At 46.6% G+C, this 24,444-nt stretch overlaps 2 protein-coding genes and 1 long non-coding RNA gene across 5 annotated transcripts; 2 read left to right on the forward strand and 1 right to left on the reverse strand.

Moving 5' to 3' along the window:
- The first annotated feature begins 200 nt into the window (after positions 1–200).
- On the forward strand, positions 201–7,944 carry TAPBPL (TAP binding protein like). The gene is made up of 7 exons (XM_084501438.1): positions 201–351; positions 468–710; positions 1,451–1,732; positions 2,341–2,682; positions 2,863–3,186; positions 3,902–3,994; positions 4,344–7,944. Exons 1-7 carry the CDS (start codon positions 303–305, stop codon positions 4,361–4,363), a joined length of 1,353 nt encoding a protein of 450 aa, XP_084357564.1. The 5' UTR covers positions 201–302; the 3' UTR covers positions 4,364–7,944.
- A 4,566-nt stretch (positions 7,945–12,510) lies between these two features.
- LOC311425500 lies at positions 12,511–15,543 on the reverse strand. Of its 2 annotated transcripts, XR_014686352.1 has the most exons (3): positions 15,351–15,543; positions 13,553–14,628; positions 12,511–13,171 (listed from the first exon to the last, which is right to left on the reverse strand). It is a non-coding gene; the product is annotated as an uncharacterized lncRNA (long non-coding RNA). The 2 variants fall into 2 exon arrangements; XR_014686353.1 differs by having other exon boundaries at positions 12,511–14,628.
- Positions 15,348–24,143, forward strand: SCNN1A (sodium channel epithelial 1 subunit alpha). 2 transcript variants are annotated; one of them, XM_084501416.1, is made up of 13 exons: positions 15,348–15,456; positions 15,996–16,369; positions 16,791–17,046; positions 17,883–18,070; positions 18,847–18,947; positions 19,618–19,781; positions 20,119–20,217; positions 20,388–20,505; positions 20,792–20,870; positions 21,182–21,239; positions 21,367–21,422; positions 21,938–22,013; positions 22,234–24,143. In XM_084501416.1, the coding sequence occupies exons 2-13, from the start codon at positions 16,020–16,022 to the stop codon at positions 22,555–22,557; spliced, it is 1,869 nt and encodes a 622-aa protein (XP_084357542.1). In that variant the 5' UTR covers positions 15,348–15,456; positions 15,996–16,019; the 3' UTR covers positions 22,558–24,143. The 2 variants fall into 2 exon arrangements, with proteins under 2 accessions (XP_084357542.1, XP_084357541.1); XM_084501415.1 differs by lacking the exon at positions 15,348–15,456 and adding an exon at positions 15,627–15,788.
- The last annotated feature ends 301 nt before the right edge of the window (positions 24,144–24,444 follow it).

Genomic DNA, 24,444 nt, shown 5'->3' on the forward strand with positions numbered 1-24,444 from the left:
ATTGACTCTTAAAGAGGTATCCAGCAAAAGCAGCCTTTCTTCGGGGTTTGGGGATGCTTCTTAATCCCATTTCCCTGCTGTCTCAAGCCTTCAGCATTATGCCCTCCTGTTAAGACTGCTATGCTTGGTAAAGAAAGAGTTAACAGGTTTAATGGAGTTGTGCTTTTTTTTTTTTTCCTTCTGCTTTGTCAGAGTGAAAGTGAAATTAAAACCACGAGTGCTGCTAGCAGTCTGGGGCTGGGGCTGATTCCTGTAAATTTTTCTATGTTTCAGCCGGCTGGAAGCCCTTCCCTGGGTGCAACATGATCAGAGAGCTCATCCTGTGCTGCTGCGTGCTGGCTCTGCATGCGGGTGAGTCGGGGTCGGATCCTGTGCTTCCACCCCAAAAAGGCTGCACCCTCAGCGGGGCTGGGAGAACAGCCTGGAGGAGGTTCATGCATTAAACTGTTTCTCTTCCCTCCCTGCAGGCCCAGTGGAAAATCCCACAGAAGTGCCTCAGTATCGCAGGGTGGATATCGTCCTGGACTGCTCCTACGTGTGGGATGGAGGACTGCTGCATGGCTTCGGTGCCTCGCTCTCCAAGCACCCTGCTACCCTAGTGCTAAGGGGTATCAGCGTCAGAGATGACGGGAGCTTGGGAGATGTAACTGACTACAAAGTCCCACAGGGAACTCCTGACTCCTCTCCTCCCGTCATCTTTGAAGCCTCAGGTGAGTGGGAGAGCTGGGTAAGAGAGCTGCCTCCAGGGTTTTGACCATTCACATGCACCAGGCCTGCACAACAAATCCCTTGCCAAAAACAACTGAGTAATTATGCCACTATGTGTTGTTATTGCAACGTTGAGCATTCCTATCTTTTGTCATTGCTAATATCAGCTTCTTGGTAAGTGTGCATGAAGCTGAGCTGTCCCTCTCAGGGCCAGCAGCAGGTACTGGGAAGCACATAGGTCACTTAATGGGTGGTCATGTAAGATGCTTGTGCCTACAAGTAAGCCTGTGCTTTGAACAAAAACACATACAGCCTGTCCCTACATCCAGCCACTCCTGCCTTCTTGCCACACTTTCTTTCCTTAATTGAGATGCTTCAGTGTCCCCTTTGCACCTGGATTCAGGCCCCAAAAGAATAAACATTGCAAGTCTTCACCGGGTAGTTCACATATACAGACTACTTTGTTGAGCTAGCTGAAGGGAATCTGTTCTGCATATTCTCCTTTCCTAACAGCTTCTTCTGCTCACAGTGAACTCTGTGCGGGAAAAAATAAAACCAGCAGGCTGAGGGATGTAAAGAAATCACAACTAACCTCTAACCTTTCATATTCTTTACTGGCCTTCATTTGATAAGCCTAGCCTTGCATTTCTGCACCCTGACTGACCCCCACAGCACATCTCATCCATTTACATTGCCTTCCTTTTGGACCTGGATGGCTAAATCTCTCCCTCTCTCCTCACAGCCCAGTCGGTGTCCATCCCACACGCAGAGGCCCTGCTGCACATGGACTGCAATGGGGAGGAGATGAGCTGCGAGCTCTCCCTGTACAGCTCCCGGCAGGACGGCGAGGGGTCCTGCCAAGCCTCCTGGTTCATGGCCACCCTGCAGCTCTCCGGTGGGATCAGCATCGCCCTGGTGCTCAGAGGACCCTGCCCCGGCGGACAGGAGGAGGAGGGACACGATGCAGTGCTGCACCCAAAGCTGGGGATTCCTGTGAGCAAGGAGGGGACGTTGCTGACCACAGGTGACCAGGAGGCCGGGGGTATCCCCACAGCATGAGGGACGTGAAGGAGGGGAGCCTGCTGTCCCAACAGCCCTGTGACCCACCTCTCACCAGGCACTGAGGGCTGCCAGAGGAGTTGCTTAGGAAAAAAACAGGTCGTGCAGACTCGTTTTATAAAGGTTCTTCCTTGGGGACAGTCTTGCCACCCCTTGTGCCTCCTCTCTGAGCTTTCTATGCTCTGGCTCCTGAGGATAGCACAGAATCACACAATGGTTGAGGTTGGCAGGGCCCTCTGGAGGCCATCTGGTCCAACCACCCTGCTCCAGCAGGGACACCCAGAGCAGGTTGCCCAGGGCCATGGCCAGGAGGCTTTTGAAGAGCTCCAAGGAGGGAGACTCAAGCAAGTGCTTCAAGACCCTGGCATGCACTTGGTGTCTGCCTGTTTGTCCACCTATGAACCCCACCGGGCTGGCTTGCTCCATTCTTCAGCCCACATGGCCCCTGGGACACCACATAAGGTGCCACCTCTGCATGAGGACACCACTGCCCATGCATCCCACCTGAGGGTGCCTTTTTTAACCATATCTGCTTAACTCCCCACTTGCTTGTGTCCCTCTTTCTGTTTCTAGTTGAATTTCAGTCATCATCAAACAACACTTCCATGCGCACACGTCTCGGCGGCTCTGTTACCCTCGACTGCCGCTTTGCTTTGGCCCCCAGCTCCACGCTGTCCTCCCTGGAGTGGAGGAGGCAGCACCGAGGCAGAGGCCAGAGCATTTACCAGTACCAGGTGGGGAGCACAGGCCCTGCAACGCAGCCAAAAGTCCATGTGGACGTGGCACAGCTGCTGGGGAGCGGAGACGCATCACTGAGCCTGCAAGGAGCGACTGTGGATGACGAAGGGATGTACATCTGCCTGGTGTCCACCGCACAGCACCAGGCCCAGCACAACATCCAGCTGCTTGTGGCTGGTGAGGAAGGCAAATCCATGGGGGTAACAGCAGTGCTGTGTTCCCAGGCACTGAAACTTCACTCAGCACCCTTACTCGCTTGCTCCCAACACTCGTTGTCACAGGCAGCTTGTGGGTGGATGGCACTCGTGTTGCCTGCTAACAGCTAGTAAGTCTAATCCCTGTTTTTTCCCTCTCCAGAGCCCCCAAGGGTCCGTATGCTTCCATCAGTGGTGTCATTCGAGAGCGATGAGACAATTACACTGTCCTGCATCATTGCTGGCTATTACCCCCTGGATGTCTCAGTGAGCTGGACACAGAGGTCTCCTGAGAATGAAGCAGAAATCCACCTCTCAGACACACGTTTCTCCAGTCACCGGCAAAGCCAGGATGGCACCTACAGCATCACCTCCTACCTCAGCCTCAGCTCTGCCACAGCGCAAGTACCGGCCACCTACACCTGCCATGTTTCACACATGGCTCTGGAGGAGCCCATCTCTGTCAGTGCCCATCTGAAGGCACCAGGTGAGTATAAGGGGTAGAGAAACAAGTCCTTTGCCCTGCCTGGACCTCCTGCCACCTCATTACCCACCACAAAGATTAAAAATTCTGACGCTTGCCTGTTTCTTCCTGCTCTCCTGGTTTCCTCTTGTACTCGTCCTCTCTTCCCATTCACTTTCAATCCCTTAGCCTGCGTCTCAGCCCCTGAAGCTTTTCAGGGAGCAAGTATCTAATTTCCTTGAGGGGAAAAGAATTTTTATGACCAAAAGCTGAGCAAGAGAGCAAAAGTTTGTAGCACATGGGCTGGAGCCCACTTGGACAGACACAAGAGAACAGCCATGACCCAAGGAGTTAGGAGCCTAGCTGGAGCTGATGTTCAGCTGGAGACTGAAGCTTCTCAGGAGCTGTAGTCCCAGCAGTGCAACAAATGCTTCTCCCCCTTGGAGCTGATGTGCAGTTGCTGCTGTTCTTGCTCTTCTTCCTAATGGGTCATTGCTTCTATGTATCCTTCTGACCCAGCAGGGAAAAGCAGGCAATGCTGCCGTTTGACAAATTACGACACATCAGTCTAGCCAGTATAACTGGCCCTGTGTCTGTGGCTTTAGTGCACGTGTTTCATGTCACATTGGTGTATCTGACAAGAGCACGTGCTGTGTGGGCTTCTTGAGCTGTGACAACTCGCTGTCTGCTCAGCTGCTCAAGTGAGTGTAACATCCCTGATCCTCCTCTTCCTCTACAGAGCACAAGGGATGGGAAGGACTGGTGGGGATGCTCATTGCCACTGCAATTTTCATCGCTGTCCTCTTCGCTGTGCTCAGAAAGAAAAGAGCAGGTAGGAGGTTAAGCACTGAGCCACTTGCCTGGTATGGGAGATGGAGCAAGGGACATCTTCCTTAAATTGGCAGCTCGGTGTCACTGCTGGGGAGGTCCTGCTGCCCTCTCCCTTTCCTCCCTTGCCCCTGCAGTGTGCAGGGCTACCATCCCATAGCTGCAGTCTTCCTGCCCTTCCAACACCTCTTGCCAGGGCAAGGATGCAGTGCTCTTCTCCATTCACTTCTGGTGGATCCCTGCACAGGGTGGTGTTCTGTACCAGTTTGGTCTTGCTGAATCTTAGATGTGTTTTTTGTTTTCTTCTTTTTTTTTTTTTTTTTTTTTTTTTTTCTTTTTCCCCTCCTTTTCAGCTAAGCTGAAGTCTGGGTAACTTCTAACAGTTTCGGAGTAAAAGAAGCTCTTGTGTCACCCACCCGCCCTCCTTTGTCTCCCTGCTCTTGACACATCCTGCTCCGGAGAGCCAGCCTTGACCAAATATTGGATGGAAGATATTGGTCTGTATGGGAATGGTAGGACTGCCCTTGCTGAAGGAGCTGAGTGGCCATTCAGAGACAGAGGCTGAAAAGAAACACTGGAAAATGTGCCTTCATCTCAGGAGGGCAACACTGATAGCTCTTTGCTGGGATGCCATGTTAGATGGAACATGCATGCATTTTTAGAAATTAACATTTTTCAATTTCAGGGAAAAATAGTTTATATATATATATGAGTGTTTGTATTACTGTATGTGTGCATGTGTCTGTATAGATGTGTAAGTACATGTACATGTTGTAAATAGGTATGTGTCTGCAAATTTGCATAAGTACTTTTAGGTAATAGTAAGCTTTTTAAGTAAGATATTTATTTTTTATGTATGTGTATGTTTTATCTGTAATGTTGGACAAATAACTAGGTACTTCAAAATTGGTACTTCAAAATGGTTAACCCTCAAACTGGGGTAAGTGATGGCTTAAACTGATTCCATGTCTAGCAATCAGAAAAATACGATGAAAATTCTCCACTGAAAAATTATAATTTTTTTTTAATAGAAATTTCACTGGCAGAAGTTTATAAGGTGGAAAAGATCTGTGGTTCTGTAGTTGTGAAAAAAATAGACTCAATTAAAAACCGTTTATGCCTAACAGGAAATTTGAAGGTAACACTCAGAAATCTTATATATAACCAATGGGAATAAATAAATAAATAAATAAGTAGTAGAAGGAAGGTTTAGATGGAAAGAAGGTTAATGGCACACGAGTTAGAACTTATGGAGCATACACGAAGCATACAAACTGATAAGGACTGCTTCAAATATCTGGGGAAAAAAAAAATGGATTGCTGCAACTGCTAAAGGCTCTTGGAAGATTTTTTTCAAAATATGTTGGAAGCCAAGAAATTCTAGCAACAGCCTCTTAACAGGTGGATATAAGTAAAGCTGTTAACAGAGATTTCAGATGGAGACTTTTTGATACAGAGAAGACAAATCTTTTAAAAAGAAGTATCCAGATTACATGAGGAGAGTAACAACTTTCTAATGTACCTGTGAAATAAGGAGGGTTTTTAACAGCTTTTATTAAGCTTAAGTATTTTCAGATCAGTAGGCCAAGATAATTTGCATCTCAGCATCAAAAAAGATTGGGTTGAGAAGCTGTCTGGTCCAATGGAGCTGGATATCTAAACATCCTGGAACACTAGAGAAATTCCAAGGTATTGGAAGAGCAAGTTGTGCCAGTGTTCACAAACAAAAAGCAAGACAACTACATGACTTGTAAATAGCAGTAGTCATAGTTAAGACAGTGTGAAGTTAATACAAATCAGCTAACAACAGATTCAAAAATGAAAATAACATAAATAATTTCATGTTGCTTTATTTTTTAAAAAGTTGTGAGAAAAATAATTCCCAATTTATTGATTAAATAATACATTTGTTTGATAAAAATACTTATGCAGATTTAACAAACCAATGAATTTGTAAACCAGCAAGACATTCTGAAGAAAGTAATGATACTGTATGTCCGCATCATAATTTGCATCATGTATATTAATTACTGCCTAACAGACAAATGACAAAATTTAATTGTCCAAAAAGAAGTCTCAGTCACTGCTGAAAGTGTGTGCCTCTGCAAGAGCTGATGGTGATCCCAATGATTTTCCACATTTGGATCAGGAGATACAATTATAAAAATGATTGTTGATAAAAGTTGCAAATGGCAAGATAGGTAGCTAATGTGGAAGGAGTCCTTTAGACCCACATGAACCACTAGATGTTCAGCAATGCTCATCTGTTGAGTTGATCATAGTCAAACAAGATGAGATGTTCCATAATGCTGGTGGCATCTCCCTGGGTACTGGACCACCACACTGTCTCAGTGTTCAAAGATCTCAATAATCTATCAGTCACTGTTAGTAACCAGCATGCCTAAGAGTGACCATTGGAGGAAGGTAACTGCTGGCAGAAGCAGCTTTTTCTTGTAGCATTTCCTCTTCATTTTTTTGATGAATACCCTCACTCCCAGAGAGTGCTAATCTGGAGCTTTTTGCACTGCCAAGTGTATTCAAAGCAACCCCCAGATAAGGGATGAGTGTTTGGATGCAGGCACATGGCAGCATAGCCAGGGAGGAAGGACAAAGTGCCAGGAGCAGGAACCTCATTTGGAGAAGTCCCTTCTGTTTGTGATTGAGAACACCGAGCTGGAAGCACAGCGAAACCTGGAGCTGCCACAGCTGTCTGCAGTGCAGGTGCATACATTTAAAAATATATATGTGTTGAAAGCTTGGAGGTGGTACAGAGTTAAATGACAGGAACAATTATGAAGCTCAGAAAATGCTTTCCAGGGAGGCATTTTGAGACATTGCTCTGATCTTACTAAGACAGTTTCTCTTAACTACATTACAGAAGGTAGGGTACTGATGGCACCATAACCTGCAGAGAGATGCAGAATGAGAACCAAAGGCTACAAGTTACATTTAGGCATGTACAGAGCAGAATAAGACATAATGTGCCCAATGGTGAAGAGGATCGTCCTAGCTGCCTGTCAATAAAAATGGTAGACCGTCTCACAAAGTCTTCAAATACAGGACAGATTACTGTTCTGAACCTGTTCTTTAACCAAAACAGTTAATGACCTCAGTTAAAAGAGAGATTGATCTCTTTATTTAATAAAATGCCCAGGCCTGTGTTGTGTGTGAAGTGTGAGCTGGTGATTTCTTTGCCTTTTTGGCCCATAAAACAGCATAAAGCAAAGAAAAAGTAATAGAAAGATGTAGGAGATGCACTGGGAGTGGTTGTATCCCTTGTGAGGAGAAATATACTGTGGCACTTGATTTTACTCCACAGTATTTTCTCTGATGCTCCCCACTTATGTCCCTGTATTACTGTGCCCCTGAAGTTTTCAAGCTGAATTTAAACCACAAAAGTCAGACATACACCCTAAAGGAGAAAAAACTAATGCTGAAAAATAAAGTGATGCTATGTTTAACAATAACGTTCCTTACATTTAAATACAAAATGCTTATTACAGAAAATACCACCGAGAGACTAAAAGTTTGTCAAAGATAAACTTGATTGCATTAGAAGGATATGAATAATTAATACTGTATGTTCTGTGTCTCTGGGAGACAGCCACACTGCCTTCCAAGGTCAAATGTGCAGTGGCCAAGTGCCACGTGGCATCAGTGCCTGCCCACGTGAACTGAGAGGTAGGAATCTGTTCGTCATCTGATTAGCTGCTAGTCAAACCAACCCGCTATAAGGTATGTGTCTATACAAACAAATATCAAATGTAGATGTTTTAAATTAATTCTTTAAGAGAATTGTTTAATGTAAGGTATGAAATTTGATTGGGATTTTGTCAACCTGTAAAATGTAAGATGAAGTTCTCTGCACTCGAGTCAATACAGGACTGCTTTGGGTCTATGACTGTGCTGTACTGTGAATAAAGACAAGCCAAAACTTCTCATTTGGTATTGAAATATTTGTCACTGTGAACAGAGCTGAGCACAAGATTATCACTTCCACATAGGTTCCCCTTGTTCAATTGTGCCTCATTCAATTTAACCTAGCAAAATTGACCCAGAGATCTAACTACATTGGTTTAGATGCAGTTTATGAACATAGCTAAATTTTGGCTAGCATGGATCTCAAAGTGAACATGCATTAACTAGAAGGCATGTGTAAAGTATTTGAATTGACTTTGTGTTCACTTCAGCCTGGCAGTGTACATCATAATCCAGAGCAACTGAGGACATTGCTTCTCTGGAGCCAGACTGCAGCATGGGTGCCCTGTTCAGCTGAAGCCCTTTTCTGGAATATGGCAGACATGGTGTATGAGTGGTCAGTCATGACCCTGAAGGACATGTGCAGGCCCTCACCAGCCCTCTCCAGCCACACAGCTGCTGCCTACATGTCACAGTGTTCCCGTTGCAAGGCGCCACAGTAAGGACAGACTGAGCAAAGGTTGCTTTTTAAATCATGGAGATGTCACTCTTGAAACATTTGAGAACGACATCTCTGGAAATATCAGGAGTCCATCCTCTCTGGGCGGTGCTCATCCTCACTTGTAACCACCAAGGCCATCACAGATCAGGCTAGGAAGAAGCCTTCTTTTTGTGCATGAAGTGTTACAGCTGAGAGAGCCGTCCTTCATAAAGCTTATTTCCAACTCGGAACCAGATGCTGAGGATGAGAATCTTCAAATTCCACCAGTCACCCTGCAGCTCTCGTGGACTCATAACAAAGGGCCTAATATATGGGAATGATTCAGAGCTACTACCTGTCTCCCATAGTCCACCAGTCAATGATGGACAGTACTCATTCAAGCCTAGTGTGCAACAGGAAACAGATTTCTACACTGACCACAGAAACACCAAACTTCTCCACATTTCCCCCAACAAGCTGCAGGTGGGACAAAATATCAGGGCAAGCATTCATGCCCTCCTACTGTACTCGTCTTCCAGATCAGAGGCTTGAAGCAGCAAGCTCTATTCCAGGAACATAGCATTACAGTCCTCATAGTTATTTTCAACAGCTGGACAGCTCTTTTAGTAGAGACGGTCATCTCACAGCTATACAGTGGTGGCTTCCCCTCCCCAGAACTGGCCTTTAGGAAAAATGCCCCTGTGAAACGGCCCTTTCTCTGCGAAGAGCATGAAATGCTGGTCAAAGAAATGTATTCACTAAGGCTGTGTTTTTGCTTTTCTCAGTAAGAGCAGTCTTCTGCATTGATCATTTTCTCTGGTCTATCCTTCACCTGGAGTTCACTAACAGAAGCATGGTAAGGTAGAACAGGTTATGAACCTCCTGATCTCATGTAACATTGCATCCAAAGAGAGGTGGGAAGGGAAGGGAAGGGAAGGGAAGGGAAGGGAAGGGAAGGGAAGGGAAGGGAAGGGAAGGGAAGGGAAGGGAAGGGAAGGGAAGGGAAGGGAAGGGAAGGGAAGGGAAGGGAAGGGAAGGGAAGGGAAGGGAAGGGAAGGGAAGGGAAGGGAAGGGAAGGGAAGGGAAGGGAAGGGAAGGGAAGGGAAGGGAAGGGAAGGGAAGGGAAGGGGTTGGTCTTGTCTTATCCCAAAGCTTATCCAGCTCTTTTACAACCACACCCTAACTTATGTTCCAGGCAAAACACTTCTGCAGATCCCCAACTCCACCTTTTCAAACATCAACTTTCAAAGAAATGACTGCCAGAAACGCAGGGCAGTACTGGACAATGCTGATGAACAGCTGAGGAGAGGTCCAGATAGGATGGGCCAACAATAAGGAGCAGCAAACGAAAGGAAAATGACTGCAAAAACATGAAAGGCAATACTTCATTGTTTTAAGGATTTGTGGAATAACTTCAGTCTTGCCTTCTGTGCTCCAAATTGTCTGGCATGAGTCATCTTCTGGAAGTTATATAACTTGCTAGCATATATTGCAGTATCACTAGGCTCTGCAGGCCTTCCCACCACTACCAGGCGCAATCTGTGGGGGCAGGAGGGCATGGCTTTCTTTTTCTTCTGAGTTCGTTTGTTACATTTCCATTCAGCTCCCTTTTCTATCCTCATGTTCAACTCTGTTTTTCACCATTTTCTTTTCCTCTTTTTCAAATACTTCTTAAGTCATGTGTTTGCTTAGTATTGATTTCTTTATGATTTGCTGTTTTGTAATTCTTGTTTTATACATTTATATATATACAAATGGTTCTCATAGACCCACCCTCCCATGAAATACCATCAATACCCTACTAAGTTCTTAGCATGGAAGATCAATTGCCAATAAATATGCACAGCACTGTATCAGAAGGTGGGCTGCAAATGCTTTGAGACCCTTTACCGGGCATTTGGAGGGCAAAAGGCCCTAGAGTCTGTGAGTTAAGCTCTTTGCCTCATCAACCCTTACAGAGCTTCGCTTCTTTTTTAGACTGCCTGTTCTGCCTGATCTTTTGAGGGTTGGTTCATATTGACTGGGAAGACAGAAAACTTCTCAAGCAGAGGAATGAGCAAGTTCAGACCCCATCTGAACTATTAAAAAGGATTTGGGAAAGGGGGGTGATGTCTTCTGCTCATCCTTTTGTGAAGGGTGTGATGGGATGTGTTTCCTCAAGCCATTTGGCTATGAGATTTGGCCTTACCAGTAAAAGAAACAAAAGATTTATAGATGTGCTTCTTTAATTAAAGACTTAATTTCCTGTGGGTTCCCTTTTTGAGGGGCATAGCTGCTTATATTCTAAAGGAGGAAAGGATCACCAGAACCAGAACAGAAGCAACATGTAGTCCCTGCATTAAAAGTGACTGAGGAGGACACCTGGAGAATTATGTGGTACAGCATCAAAACTGGAGGTAAACATAAACTAGGTTGCCTTAACATCAGCTCAAGCAAAGCTGCAGGTGGGCAGCAGATAGCATCTGTGTCTAGCAAGCAAAACTCTGCTGTACTGTGCCGGGTGCTGTGCTGTGCTCAGATGGTGACTAGGCACAACAGCATGATCCTTGCTGGCTGAGGAACAGCTGGTGTCAAGAAAAACTGGTCTGAGGTGGCTGCATCTGCTTCAGGTTTCCAGGAACAGGCAGAAGAGATCATGAAAAGGGTGGGGATGCAGGCCCAGGGAGTCAGCTGGTTGTTATAATGGTTATATTGTTCTGTTTGGAATGAGGAAATCAAAGATCTCAGCTGAGCAGGAGAACGATGGGGCAAAAACCTCAGGAAATCTCCATCCTGATCTCCCCATTCATCGACAGCCCCTCGGGACACAGCAGACTGGGAACTCACTGGATTTGATCTCACAGACAGGTGTTAGTCTTAGCTATGCCAGTGGGAGACAGTTTTCATACAGCCCTTTCCACATTTGATCCTATTGCAATTGGTTGACACTGAGGTCCATATCTGAGGAGCTGTCAGTCTGGCTGAGTCAGCCTAAACAAAACCCTGGGTTTCGGAAATATGTGGCAGAGGCAGAGCTTGAAGTCCTATTTTCATTTCCCAGTCATTTTCAGGTCACCAGCATTAAAGGCAGCAGCTGATTTGGACTTGTACAAAGCGGTGTGGCTAAGGTACGTACCATAGGGTCTGGTGATTCAGCTGCTTCAGCACCCAAATGGATGCAGTGCTGGCAGGAGGCAATATCCCTCATCCTGCAACACAGACCACAGATGGGAGAGAGCTAAGTATTTCAGCAGCTAATTCAGATTTGTCAGATAACGCAGGGTACGAGCACCTATATAATCTCTCCTCCAGGCCTCTTCAGCAAAGAAAGAGGATCCACACAGGTCTTCTGGGGTTCACTCATGCTAACTTCATCCTCCTAGGAAGAGAGATGCACATCCTTCCACAGAGTTTCCAGAAAGATTTTCTCAGACCTACAATATTAATTCCATGATCTCTACTCTATAATCTCCCACCTCTCATTCTGAGAGAAGGGCATAATGCTCACTGCTTCAGTTTTTCCCACCAGTCTACCTTTTGCATCAACAGAATTGCTCTCTGTAACCACTCTGTTCCTAGAAAGTAGAAATGAATAAACACACTGAAAAGGAGCCTCCTCAGGACACAAATGTGTGGGAGCGAGTACATGGACATGCTCCTGCTGCCTTTGGTACTAGCGTTTTTTTGGAACAGATACCACTGCCAGCTAGCAAAGTTGAATTAGTAGCCAGGAAGAAGGCAGTCAACAGCCCACTAGACTGGTTGGCAAATCCCTGCTGGCTGTTTAATAATGATTCTCTTCTGCTTCAAGTGAGTCCATGGATCCTGGGTAAATAATTCCTTCCTGAAAAGCAACAGCAGTACAAAGTGTAGCCTCACATCTAACCATCTTTACCAGCTACTAGGCTGGTGTTTCTTTGGTCAGATGCTTCAGTTAAACTTATAGCATCATCTGTGCTGCTACTCCTTGACATTTCGGGTTACTAGCTTTAATACAGAAATACATAATCAGCTGTAGATAATGCAGAAATAATCTAGAAATAATTGCTCGCCTCTACCATGAAATGGAAGGAAAAGCATTGTGTGACATTGTTGTATATATACTTACAGAAAAGAACTAAAATGATCAAAGGTCTTTCAAGTAGTTCAAAAATGTGTATAATTTGTTATGGATGCAATCCAGATCAAAGTGGATGTAGACCAAGAACTGCAGAGACAGCCTTTTTTTTTCTCCCACCACAGTAGCAGTGCATTGCATAACAGAAAGTTTGTCTTATTTTAAAATATTGTGTGCATTTCAGATCATTATCACATTCTTACCTGGGCAGCTAGGCGACACACCTGATAAGGAAACATTTCAGATTTGATGCCATAAAAAATGATTCATGTTTACTCAAAGGTTTCTCAGTAGCTATAAAAAGCAATCATGTATTCAGCTTGTGAAGATGTGATATTCAGAAGCACTGTCCACAACAGCGTGCTTCCCATTTCAGCGGAGAAGAACCTAGAGTAAAACACCTGAAGGGAAAGGATCTTCTCATTATAAAGCTCCTTGGATTCAGTACTTTGGTAGAGGTAAAGTATACGTGATGATTTAAAATTTCCAGAAAGAATTTGTAATGCTTGATGGAAGATCATTCATCCTAGAGGAAAACTTGGACCATTCATCCTGTAATTGCTGAGCCTGAATCCTCCTGCAGTCCTCTGAGGTGTGCCACAGCAGCGGGTAGCATCTGGCAACCAGAGCTTCTCACCAGCATGAGATAGGGGAAGAGGAATTGCTTCAATCATGGCTAAGAGCAACTGGAAATTATGGAAGAGCCAACAAATGTTGTTTTTTAATTCTTTAGAAGAAAAAAAAAATAAAATATGTGAAAAAGCCTCCTGAAAAATAAGTATATCTAGATGTGTATGTGTATATTGAGAAACACAGATACATGATGTATGTAATTTATACATATATACATATAAAACATACAACACATACACCCATGCTCTAATTAGTTGTTATTTTTGTCCAAACTGGCAAAGGACAAAAGTTCTCCCAAGAAACCTGATGATAGAGATTGTTTGCTATGACAGATAAAACTGCTTTAGGCTGTCATTTGAGACACCAAATCAGTCGAGATGTTTGAATTTTTAATTTTTCTTCAAGCCAAAAGAAATTTTTTAAATGCCACTTACCTTTGCTTCACAGCCAGCAAAAAGTTTCTGGACTTCCTGTCCTGTGTTTCTGAACTCAACTGCAATGATCAGCTGAATATAGTTTAAAATGCTTTTAACTACTGCAGAAATCATAGAATGCCCAATTATCAGCTCTGCCAAACTGGGCTATAGTTGTTTTGTGAGTGCCACTAACTTAAATTAGCATAAAATGGGCATTTCAGAGGCATTTTTTACATTTTTGTTTGTTTGTTTGTTTTGTATTTATGGCACGATTCCAAAAAGACTGATGCAGTTTTAGAGGATGGTCCGTTAGTGTAAATGAGCATAATTTCAGGAAATTATGATAACGCAAACCAAACAAGTTATAAACACTCTATGAGGCTACTGGATTATAGCACCTGAGGTTACACTGGTTATTTAACTGCTGATGTTCTGTAATTGTTACATGTCTGTATTTGTTCACATATTTTAAGGGAGTGTACAAAGCTGAATCAAAATGCTGATGTGCACTTCTGGGGACTATCCCTGTGTATCTGAGTGCATAAAGCACACAAACGGCACAAGAGAGAAGAGCTCACATCCTTCTCCTAAATGTCATCACCTATTGGCACTGCTAGAGGTGGGATATAGAAAAGAACAGACCGTCAGTCTGATCCAGAAAGGTATTTCTAACGCTCTGAGGAAGCTGCTTTGTAATAGGCATTTAAGAACAATATTCATTCCTTTCCCCCCATCCCTCCCACTCTTTGCAACTCATTTTCCTAATGATAAGAGTTTAAAACAAATTGCTTGGTATAACAAAGTTTACAGTGGCAGAAAAAAAATAAAATACGCTTTTGTTTTTTGACACCTGACGTAGGTAAGGGAAAGCTCTTAGCAGTGGCTATAGTTTTGTAAGAAGAAGCTGTCACGAGGTTGCTCCTGGCATGCTGTCACTTATGCCAGGCTCAGAAGTGTACTCTATGCCGTTTTCAAGCCTGGTATTTTGCAGCGTGGAGAGGTCTAAGTGGCTGTGTCACTAACCAAAGTGCTGCTCATTCCAATGAGGATCAAGATTCGGGGACTGTGAGAGATGAATTGGAGCAAGGACTGATCTGAAGAAAGGAAAGAAAGAAGTGAAAACTTAAAAACTGTGCTAAACTGGGAGAATGTAATTTGGAGAAATTATTGGGAAAGTGGTTCCGCTGCTACAAAGGCAGTGAGTCATGAGGGATTCCCAAGCACATTTGGTTACAGGTGGTCATTTCCATGGTCTGAGGAAACGCTGCAAAGGTGTTAGGTAACAACGAGAGGCCTCGGTTTCCCAAGCACAGCTCAGTGAAACACGTTGCCAGCAGTGGCTGGGCCAGCTAGATCTGGATACGGGAGATTTCTTCAGTTAATGAACCGGCAAAGGCGATGCTACCTCAAGCGTATCGCCTAGCCCCCCGCGAGCCTTCTCCGCCCCAGCCCTCGAGCAAAATTCACCCCAAACTCTCTATCCACCTTTGCTTTGCGAAATCCGGCGCTTAGAGCCTCGCACGAGCCCCGCGGCGCTGATGCGGAGCCCGGCGGTGCGGCGGGGCCCCCCTCGAGGACCACCGCGGAGCCCCGACGGGCCGGGCCCTCGCTCCTCTCTCCCCTCTCCCCAGACACGGTCCTGCCGCCCCCCCTCTGCACGGGGGCCCTGCCTCCTGCCTCCTGCCGTCCCCACGCCCTCGGGACGAGCGCTGCCAGCTCGCTTTCTGCATCACCTCCCCTCGCCGGGACGCCGTGTCCCCGACGGCGGCGGGAGGGGGGAGCTGGGAGGGGGGACACGCCGTTCCCTGCGCCCTACCTGGCCGGGGCAGGGCTGCTGGCTCCGAAATGGGGGCGCAGGGGGGGTCCTGAGGGCACAGCGGGGTCCCGGCGACATCGCCTCGCCCCCCGACGGCGCCGCCAAGGTGACCCCCTCGGGCCGGCCGCGGACACTTGAGAGTTTAAAGAGGCTTTTCTTCCCCGGGAGCGGCGCAGGGGGGGGAAGGGGAAGGAGGGGTGGGCGGGGAGAGGCTGGCAGGGCAGGAGCCGGGCGGGGTGCCGGCTCCAACTGGAAAGGAACCAGTCCCAGCCCAGCCGGGGAGGCTGCGGGCGAGCCGGCAGCGCCGGGCGGCAGCGCTGGGGGAGAGAGACCCGGCCCCGGCCCCGGCCCCGGCCCCGGTCCCGGTCCCGGTCCCAAACCCGGCCCCGGCCCCCGCCGTCGGTGCGGGACGGCCCCGCCATGGGCACGGCGCCGCAGGTGCCGGGGGGCTGCGGGAGGGGGCAGGGGGACCGTCTGCGGGGTGCGAGGCTGGGGACCCGCAGCCCTGGTGGGGTCGGGGAGGAGGGGGGGAAAGCAGCGAGGGTCGGGGTAGGTGGGGATGTGTAGCTGGGTTTGGCACAGAGCGTGGCTTGCCGGTGTTGTCTTGCAGGGGTACCACCAGCTCGGGCTTACTTTGTGCTGCAGGGTGGGTCTGTGAAGACGGGGAAGATGCCAGAAGGGGAGAAGACGAGGCAGTGCAAGCAGGAAGCGGAGCAGCAGCACAAAGAAGATGAGCGGGAGGGTCTCATCGAGTTCTACGGCTCCTACCAGGAGCTCTTCCAGTTCTTCTGCAGCAACACGACCATCCACGGAGCTATCCGCCTGGTGTGCTCCAAAAAGAATAAGATGAAGACAGCCTTCTGGTCCGTTCTCTTCTTTCTCACCTTCGGCTTGCTGTACTGGCAGTTTGGGATCCTCTACAGGGAGTACTTCAGCTACCCTGTCAACCTCAACCTCAACCTTAACTCCGACAGGCTGACTTTCCCTGCTGTGACGCTTTGCACCCTGAATCCATACAGGTAGGAAACAGTCCACCAGGGCTGTCAACTGCCTCTACTTTTGTGGGTGTAGGATAAAAGCATGTACTCTTATTCTCCTCCTGGTCCTCGAGTGTCCCCCTCAGTAGGAGTGCAGGTGGAAGGGACACTTCTCTAGGTCTCTGCTGCTGCAGGGCATTCACGGTAAATTGTGTTAGTTTAAGGTGCTCTACTTAGTGCTGTGTGTTAGTGGCTGCACTGTAAACTGCCACAGGGCAGAAGCAGATGCATTTCCTTATCTCCTAGAAGGAATGGTGGCCTCCAGCAAAGGTGATGAATTTTCAGCTGTCAGCAGGAGTGACCCTAATCACCCCAGCAAACTTTTGCTTGCCACACGTCATACTCAGAGCTGTTTGTGTGTGTCCAGCCCTAAACCTGCAGGCTCCTCTCTCCCCCTGTATAGGTACAGTGCCATCCGGAAGAAGCTGGATGAGCTGGACCAAATCACCCACCAAACGCTGCTGGACCTTTATGACTACAACATGTCTCTGGCACGGAGTGACTGGTCAACGGCGTCCACACGGAAGCGCACCTCAAGGAGCCTGCTCCATCACGTCCAGCGCCACCCGCTGAGACGGCAGAAGCGTGATAACTTGGTCAGCTTCCCAGAGAACAGCCCCTCAGTGGACAAGAATGACTGGAAAATTGGCTTTATTCTGGTGAGATCCCAAGATATCTTCTGTCCTGCCCACGCCAGTCTCTGTCTAGGCACTTCTGTCATGTTAGACACTTGGTCGTGCCCTTCCCCATATAGATGGGCTTTTATTACTGGCTTTTGTTAATGACAGATAAAGGTAGAGCTGAAACCTTTGCTAAACATATTGCTGCTCCCCAAGTCCTGTCCCTGGTCATGTGGGCCACAGGAGACTTGCCCATCTTTTCCTAGGTAAGGCAAGGAAACCTTGTCCTTCCTGAAGGCTACATCAGTCTTTTAGAGCCATTTATTAACATCAACCACAGTGTTGCTCAATAGTAGTCAAGGGGACAGTATTGTATGGCTGTGGGCCATGCAAAATGTGGTCAGGTCGTATTTGCTCCTGGGCAGCATCTCCTTCACCCTAGGGTATCTGTGTTTGCATTTTAAAAGGCACCGAAGGACTGAAGCTAATTGCTTGCCAGTTGTCTGGAGCTCTCAGGGGATCACCTGTTTCTCTGGACACACCCTGAAGGAAGGACTCCCCATGCTAGAATTTAAAGGTTCTGGTTTTATAACACATAGGTTTTAAGTGCAGTAGATTCATAACTCACTACAACTTGCTGTCTCTCACTCAGCCGTGCCCATTGACCTGGTGTTTAAATTCCACCGAGGAGCTGCCCTGGGATTGCTTTTCCCCATGCTATCGGTTGCCTTTTTATTGAGCACAGCAGCCCTACAGAGCTCTTCTGCTCCATTTCCCAGCTGTGCTGAGGGAGCACAGCTGCTTTCTCATGGACAAGACTTCCCTGACACAGATGTTTGTTTTTGTTGGTTTTTTTTTTCCTTCTCTTTTTACAGTGCAGTGAAAACAACAAGGACTGTTTCCATCAGGTGTACTCCTCAGGGGTGGATGCAGTGCGGGAATGGTATAGCTTTCACTACATCAACATCCTGGCGCAGGTGCCTGATGCGAAAGCCCTGGATGAGTCTGACTTCGAGAATTTCATTTATGCCTGCCGCTTCAATGAAGCAACCTGTGACAAGGCGTAAGTGGTGGAAACGTCCCACCGTGTATTCCTAAGGACACCTGGATTTTGTGCCTGGGTCCAAGGAATTCAAGAAACCCAAATAGAGAACTTCTTTCCCAAGGTGGGATTGTCTTTGTCCAGGTCCCATTGCCTCAAGTGCTAAGACTCTTGAGTCTTTCTTGTGGGTTGTGCTCACCAGAGTCACAGTCACTGTTACCTGAAGCTATGGACTTCAGAGGATGGTTTCTCTTCTTTTTCTCCTGGATTTCACACAAACTATACTGGCACAAACCCCAGATGTACAATCTAGGAGTCTGGTATCCGTGCTGAGGGTGATGTGCAGTGGTGGAGTGGTTTGTTTCAGCCCACATGCAGGAGGAGGAGAAGAGAAAGTTTTTACTCAAAGACAGTAAAAACAATATCACACTTCTCTCCTGCTGCCATTATGGTTCAGAAGCCCCAAAGAGGCAGTGAAATGAAACCCATCAGCAAGGGAAGAAAAGGGATCCAGAGAGCTAAGAGCTTTGTCAGTATTAAGAATATAGTAATTGCTAGTACTGCTAAAATCCATCTGGGCTAATGACTGCTCATGATATAAAAAAACCATTGTAAAAGCCTGTCCAGCTCGAGGACATTTTCTACAACATATTTTGATTGTTTTTTCCTGTTCAGGTTAGTTTACATAACAAACACTGCCCGTCTGCTGTAAGCCCCTCTTTGTGCAGGTGAAAAAGAGAATTGTTCCTTTCAGGTCTCACAGCCCGTCTCAACCCGTATTTCTGTTCCCATCACAGGAATTATACCCACTTCCACCATCCCTTGTATGGGAATTGCTATACCTTCAACGACAACAGCAGCAGCCTGTGGACGTCCTCTCTGCCTGGGATCAATAACGGTGAGAGGCACTTTTTGGTGGCACAATTTGGCTGTTTTCCCCATGGGGAGTTGTCTGGCAGGCTGGAGGAGATATGGACAACCAGCTTTGCTTACCTTGGTGGTGGCATATCGCAGCCTTGCTCTGTTTCATCCAAGCTCTGTTTTGACCTGTATGGACATGGCTGTGTCTTGTACATGGCTGCCCTTCACTGCTGCCCCACTGGAGTCTCTTTCCCCCTTTAGTGCCTGATCCTTACGTTCATTGCTCTCTCTGGACTTGCACTGGCCCTTACTGAAGTTCTTTATTGAGATCTAAGAGCTTAGCCTTGATCTCCTCCTTCCCCACTTACCACTTCCAGCAGCTGACCTGTATGTGTTTCTAGCCTCCATTAAGCCACTCTAGGGCCAATCCTCAATCTTTTTCTTCTGTCCAACTCCAAATCTCTCTCTCTGTTCCCAGGTTTGCCTTTTCTAAGCCACAATTAAGAAATCCAGTTTCCTCTGGCCTCTCCTGGATCCTCCAGCCTTGTCTCTGGCCTCTTTCCAGCCACCCTCCCATTTCTGCCCAGCTTAGGTTCAGTCCAGGGTGATGTTTCTCTTCCTTTACCTCTTACTGACATGGATTTAATATTCCTGCTCTCTCTCCTTTCCCACATGATGACCTCCCGTGTTCTTTGACGTGTCCTCAGGTCTCTCTCTGGTGGTGCGCACCGAGCAGAACGATTTCATCCCTCTGCTGTCCACGGTGACAGGAGCCAGGGTCATGGTCCATGATCAGAATGAGCCAGCCTTCATGGATGATGGGGGCTTCAACGTGCGTCCAGGCATTGAGACCTCCATCAGCATGAGAAAGGTGAGGAGGCAGCAGCAGGGGTGAGAGCTGTGGATGTGAGGGTATGGGCTTCGGTGTGGGAGGTTTAACTTGGATAGATGGAGATGGTTTGTCAGGGACTCTATGTGTTTAAGGGAGAGGATTAATCACCTGGGGTGAAGGGAGGGGAAGAACAGCAGTTTACTGGACTAGATGAGAGCATTTGGTTGCATTTTATGGGAGGACAATGAAATGGAAGAAAGCAGGAGGTGTCGGCATCCAGAGCTAAGCATAAGGAGGCGGGTTCTGATGAACAAGCATGGAAGTGTAGAAGGAGGACAGCAAAGTAGTTTTGTGAAATGACTATTTGATGTTCTAGGAGATGACTGTGCGTCTGGGGGGCAGTTACAGCGATTGCACAGAGGATGGCAGTGATGTGCCAGTGCAAAACCTGTACTCATCCCGCTACACTGAGCAGGTAATGCTTGATCACTGCTTCCACGCCATCTCGTTTCCCCATATTCCTGGGATGCTTCAGTCCTGTAACAGGCACACTTGTCCATGGGCACTGTTAATAGGATAATGTGATCCAGGCTACAGCGGCTTTGGTTTCCTTGTTCAACTTTTTCCACATCACCTGCCTTCCAGGTCTGCATTCGTTCCTGCTTTCAGCTCAACATGGTAAACCGCTGTAGCTGTGCATATTATTTCTATCCCTTACCCGCTGGAGCAGAATACTGTGACTACACTAAGCACGTAGCCTGGGGTAAGTACTCAAGGGACAGGAGGAATTATATAGTAAACCTCACACACACCTGAACCCGTTTGCTTCACCTCATGCCCCAGTAACTCTCTTCATTGTATGCAATGAGCTTCCCGACTTTCTGGTGTGGGACATCCAAAAGACACTCTTCTCTTGGATGGTTGGTCCCTCTGAGGCTGTGGAGGGAAGCTTTCTTTGGATTCCCCTTGCTGTTGCACAATACTTTTTTTTTTTTTTTTTTTAAATATGTTTTGTGAACTTATCTGGATTTACTTTCTCTGCTGCCCAGGCTACTGCTATTACAAACTCCTGGCTGAATTCAAAGCAGATGTGCTGGGCTGCTTCCACAAGTGTCGGAAGCCTTGCAAGTAAGTTTGTCAGTCAGACTGGCAACTCTGTACTCCCAGGGGTGTTGGAAAGCATTCAATGATGAGGGCAAAAGATTGAGTCAATAGCTGAAGTGCAAACCTGAATGATATTTCTCCCAACGGGAAGCCAAAATGGCTGAGGAGCATCAGTGTCAGCTCTGGGGTGAGCTCCTGAGGGCTGTGCAGAAGCTCTGTGGGAAGTGGGCAGAATTTCAATATGGCAGGGAGCTTCCAGGTGTGAATAGGCATTGAGAGACCTTGCCTTGTGGCTCTCACAGCTTCAACAGCTAACAGAGTGTCTTGTTTTACAGAATGACAGAATACCAGCTCTCAGCTGGATACTCTCGCTGGCCTTCTGCTGTCTCAGAGGTAAGGAGATGGTTTCCTGGCTCTGCAGCACTGCTCTGACCTCCAGTTTAGTCCTTCCTCAACTGGTTCTAAACCTACAAGAGGTGACTGGGGTCATATAACACAATTTATTGCACTTTCGTTTCAGGATTGGGTTTTTTACATGCTTTCACAACAGAACAAATACAATATCACATCCAAGAGGTGAGAGACCCTTAACCTTAACAGAGCTTTTATCAAAAGCAGAAGTAGCCCTAGTAGATGGGGGGTGGGTAGGGAGGTCATAGTTTAGATTTAATGGCTGATAGGAAGAGATATTGCATGGACCTGTGGACAAGGCCAGTGGATTTAAATAAGTGGAGATAAACTGAGAATTTGCCAAAGACTGGGAATCCAAGTGAAGAGTCTGAACATGATCTAGTATGAAAATAGTAAGCCTCAGGCTGCTGCCATGTGGCTTACACATGTCACAATAAGGGCTAGTGGAAGACTGGGAAGGACTTAGGACAACACAAATGCTAGTTTGCAGTGCAGTTTCAGAAGTGCAGTATAAGTATCAAAGATTGTTTTTCATGCAGGAGGACAGCGGAGATGGAGAAAAGCTTCTGGGTGGTACATGCATGAGGACAAGGGCTGGAAGGGGACAGAGAAAATAAGCTTAAAGAAGAAATGTAAGGACTGCAGATTTAGGGTTGTTCACCCCTATCTTTCCTTAACAGGAATGGAGTTGCCAAAGTGAATATATTTTTTGAGGAATGGAACTACAAGACCAACGGGGAGTCACCAGCCTACACGGTACATATTTTATTTACTATCACATTCACCCGCTGCACCACGATGTCCCTCTGTAGGGGCAGGCATTCATTCCAGCAGCACTGCTGGCTCAAAAATCTCCTCTTGTGGCAAGATGGGAAGAACCCCAACAAGTGCCATCAGGATACTACCAGTGGGAGCAAGCAGGGATGCAAAAAGCTCCAACAAGCAATCTCCTCACTGCCCGTTCTGTCTCTTGCAGGTAGTAACTCTGTTGTCCCAGCTGGGGAATCAGTGGAGTCTGTGGTTTGGATCCTCTGTCCTGTCCGTGATGGAGCTTGCAGAGCTGATTCTGGATTTCATTGCCATCACCTTTATCCTGTCCTTCCGCTGGTTCCGCTCCCGTCAGCGGCACTTGCCCCCAGAACCCCCTCCAAACAGCCACGACAACACTGCCTTCCAAGACGAGGCATCAGGACTCAGTGCTCCGCATCGCTTCACCGTCGAGGCTGTAGTGACCACACTGCCTTCTTACAACAGCCTGGAACCACACAGTCCCAGCAGGGATGGCGAGGGACATGAGTAAGGTAGTGGTAAGGTAGTGGTTTATGCCACAGTTCAGATAGGTGGCAATCAGACCAGAGGCTGCAGTCTCTCTGTGGGACCTTTCTCTTTGGGATGCCCTGCCTGGATCAGAGCAGAGGACTGCACTGTGGTTGACCTATGTTAATTGCTTTCCCTATTGTACGATAATTCTTCAGTCACATAAATTACTATTGCTCTGGGGATCACCAGGGATGACAGTCAATCTAGTGTTTGTATGGGGGAGATGTTAATTTGGTTTACTTACAGTCCTTCCATGTGCACACCTACACGTGCATGCATGCTTTCTTTTCCCTGCAACAAGGATGCTGCCACAGCTCTCATCTGCTGTTCATTAAAAGAGGTTTAGCACATGTGACTGGCCTTCTCTGGAGTATGGCAAGGTACAGAAATGGAGTCTCAGCACAGCTATAACACTTTCAACAGGCTGAGCCTCCTTCAGCTTTCCCTAAGGTTGAAAACTGGTTGCAGTTTCCTGATTTTTAATGGCCAGTTCTGATCCTAAGACCATGCTGCCCTCTCTTCTCCCAGAGGAGGAGCTGCTTGTACAGGCCTGAGAGAGCTGACAGCCACAATCTCAATCCATATGATCAACACTCAAGAGAGGTGGTTGATGGTTTTAGCTGCTCCCAGGTCAGGACAAAAAGGGAGGGCAGAATAAGCTCTCCCTTTTTAAACAGCCCAAATAGCACTGTTAGTTCTCAGCTGTATAGTAGTCTCCTTCCTTGTGATACACCATATACACGTACATCCAGCCATTTGATCATATGCCAGAGGGTTCAGATTGAATTGATCTTTATATTTGCTTGGCCCAAAGGAGGCCCTCATCCTCTGCTGAGGATTATGAATCACAGGAGAAGTGCTGCAGGCTTTAATCTAAGATGCTTATAGGGACCAAATAGATAATCAAGACCAGGGCAAAGGTTACCTCTAAACTGGAGACAGTCCTCTTCTAAAGAACTATTTGGGCATCTTAGGATAACAGCATACATCTTATTTCTTGCAGTAAGTTTATCTTTTCTTCTTTTATTTTTTTAAGAAAAAACTTGTGCTGCAATGATGTTTACACAGCACTTTATGTGGTGTCAAGAGAGCAAGGGTAATGTCCTTAAACAGGATTATCCACTCAACTGGACACAAACACAGCTAGCAGAATTAAAGCAGATAGTTTAGACGAAGACCCATGTGCTCAATCATACTGCAAACACACTCTTGAATTTAGAAACTAGTTCATTGTACCAAAAGAAAAACTTCAGGTATTTTAAAAGTTAAGGTAGATGCACCACCCTTGGGAAGCTAGAGAGTTTTACTACGGTATGTAAACTGTTGCCTAACTTTCCCTTTTGATAATGTTAAAAATGTTTTAAATGCCTGTTATACTGCTGTTGCCTTGATTACCTAAACGAACTTCCCACATCCCAGCAGTGATTTTCTTCCTCACAGACATGAATGCTATACTCTGTTCAACAAATAATTTAAAAAATGATTTCTGCAAATGTGAAAAAAAAAAATCCACTCCATGCTCACGGAAGGATGTAAACAAAATAAAAGAGTAATGAAAGAATGAAATTCCAAAGTTACTTTAATGAAGGGAGTCGTGTTCTGTAAAAGCTCACTCACTGCCTAAGAGGCAAAGTTAAAAGCTAGATCTAGTGACAAAAACAGCATTTTGGTGACAAGTAAAACAATCTAAAACTAGAAAAAGGTAACAAGGACTTAGAATATTGCACGTGCAGCCCGGTTCTTGGTTGTGAATTCAGCATTACAGACTGATGCCTTAGCAAGTCACCTGGCATATGGATGAGCAAAAATGTGACACTGGACACAAAAAGCAACTTCCAAATTAAGGAGAGAGAAAGATCAGATGCAA

Source organism: Aythya ferina (genome assembly GCF_964211825.1).
Source record: "Aythya ferina genome assembly, chromosome: 1".
In the NCBI taxonomy this organism is placed as follows: Eukaryota; Metazoa; Chordata; class Aves; order Anseriformes; family Anatidae; genus Aythya; species Aythya ferina.